At 36.3% G+C, this 1,473-nt stretch overlaps 1 protein-coding gene across 1 annotated transcript; it reads left to right on the top strand.

The window, feature by feature from the left end:
* Nucleotides 1-8: 8 nt before the first annotated feature.
* Nucleotides 9-1,448, top strand: LOC114635467 (zinc finger protein 665-like; the record flags this gene model as incomplete). The annotated part of the gene is given in 3 exon segments (XM_028784037.1): nucleotides 9-1,144; nucleotides 1,146-1,302; nucleotides 1,304-1,448. Coding segments are annotated over 3 exon segments (1,341 nt in total), but the record flags the coding sequence as incomplete, so codon positions are not given.
* Between the last annotated feature and the right edge of the window lie 25 nt (nucleotides 1,449-1,473).

The raw sequence follows: 1,473 nt of genomic DNA, 5'->3' as shown, positions 1-1,473 counted from the left end.
GCAGCCTTAGAAGTCATCAGAGAATTCATACAGGAGAGAAACCTTACCAATGTAGTGAATGTGACAAATGCTTTACCCACAAAGGCAGCCTAATTATTCATCAGAGAATTCACACTGGAGAGAAACCTTACCAATGTAGTGAATGTGACAAATGCTTTACCCACAAAGGCAGCCTTAGTATTCATCAGAGAATTCACACAGGAGAGAAACCTTACAAATGTAGTGAATGTGACAAAGGCTTTACCCTAAAATGCAGTCTTGTCATTCATCAGATAATTCATACAGGAGAGAAAGCTTACAAATGTAGTGAATGTGACAAATGCTTTACCCTCAAAAGTGATCTTAGTATTCATCAGAGAATTCATACAGGAGAAAAACTTTACAGATGTAGTGAATGTGATAAGTGCTTTACGAAGAAATATCGTCTTAGAAGTCATCAGACAATTCATACAGGAGAGAAACCTTACAAGTGTAGCGACTGTGACAAATCTTTTACCCTGAATGGCCATCTTAGAATTCATCAGCGAATTCATACAGGAGAGAAACCTTACAAATGTAGTGAATGTGACAAATGCTTTACTCAAAAATGTGGTCTTATTATTCATCAGCGAATTCATGCAGGAGAAAAACCCTACAAATGTAGTGAGTGTGACAAATACTACACTCGCAAAAGCCATCTTAATGTTCATCAGCGCATTCACATAGGAGAGAAACCTTATAAATGCAGTGACTGTGACAAATGCTTTACCAATAAATATTGTCTTGGAACTCATCAGAGAATACATTCAGTTAATAAACCTTACAAATGTAGTGAATGTGACAAATCTTTTGCCCTGAAAACCAGGCTCAGGTGTCATCAGATAATTCATACAGGAGAGAAACCATACAAGTGTACTAAATGCGACAAATACTTTACCCAAAAAGGAAGTCTTATTATTCATCAGAGAATTCATACAGGAGAGAAACCTTACCAATGTAGTGAGTGTGACAAATACTTTACCCGAAGAAGCAGTCTTAATGTTCATCAGAGAGTTCATACAGGAGAGAAGCCTTACAAATGTAGTGAATGTGACAAATGCTTTTCCCACAAACGTGATCTTAGAAAACATCAAAGAATTCATGCAAGAGAAAAACTGATAAAAATTTGAGTGTGACACATGCTTCACCCAAAAATTCAGGCTTCTTATTCATTCAAGCATTCATACAGGAGAGAATCCTTACAAATCTAGTGAATCTGACAAATGCTTCATCTGCAAAAGCAGTCTTAGAATCCACCAGAGAATTCATCCAGAAGAAAAACCTTAAAAAATATAGTGAATGTGACAAATTTCTTAGCCAGAAACAATCTTAGCACTCATCAGAGAATGTGCACAGTAGAGAACTTAACAAATGTAATGAATGAGAAAAATCCATTCCTAAGGAAGATCATCTTAGAGTTCATCAGAGACCACATATAGGAAAGGGTCCTTAAAT

Source organism: Grammomys surdaster, unplaced genomic scaffold (genome assembly GCF_004785775.1).
Source record: "Grammomys surdaster isolate TR1022 unplaced genomic scaffold, NIH_TR_1.0 105819, whole genome shotgun sequence".
Lineage (NCBI taxonomy): Eukaryota > Metazoa > Chordata > Mammalia > Rodentia > Muridae > Grammomys > Grammomys surdaster.
Note: the sequence above shows the minus strand (reverse complement) of the source record. Positions and strands in the feature narration are given on the sequence as shown.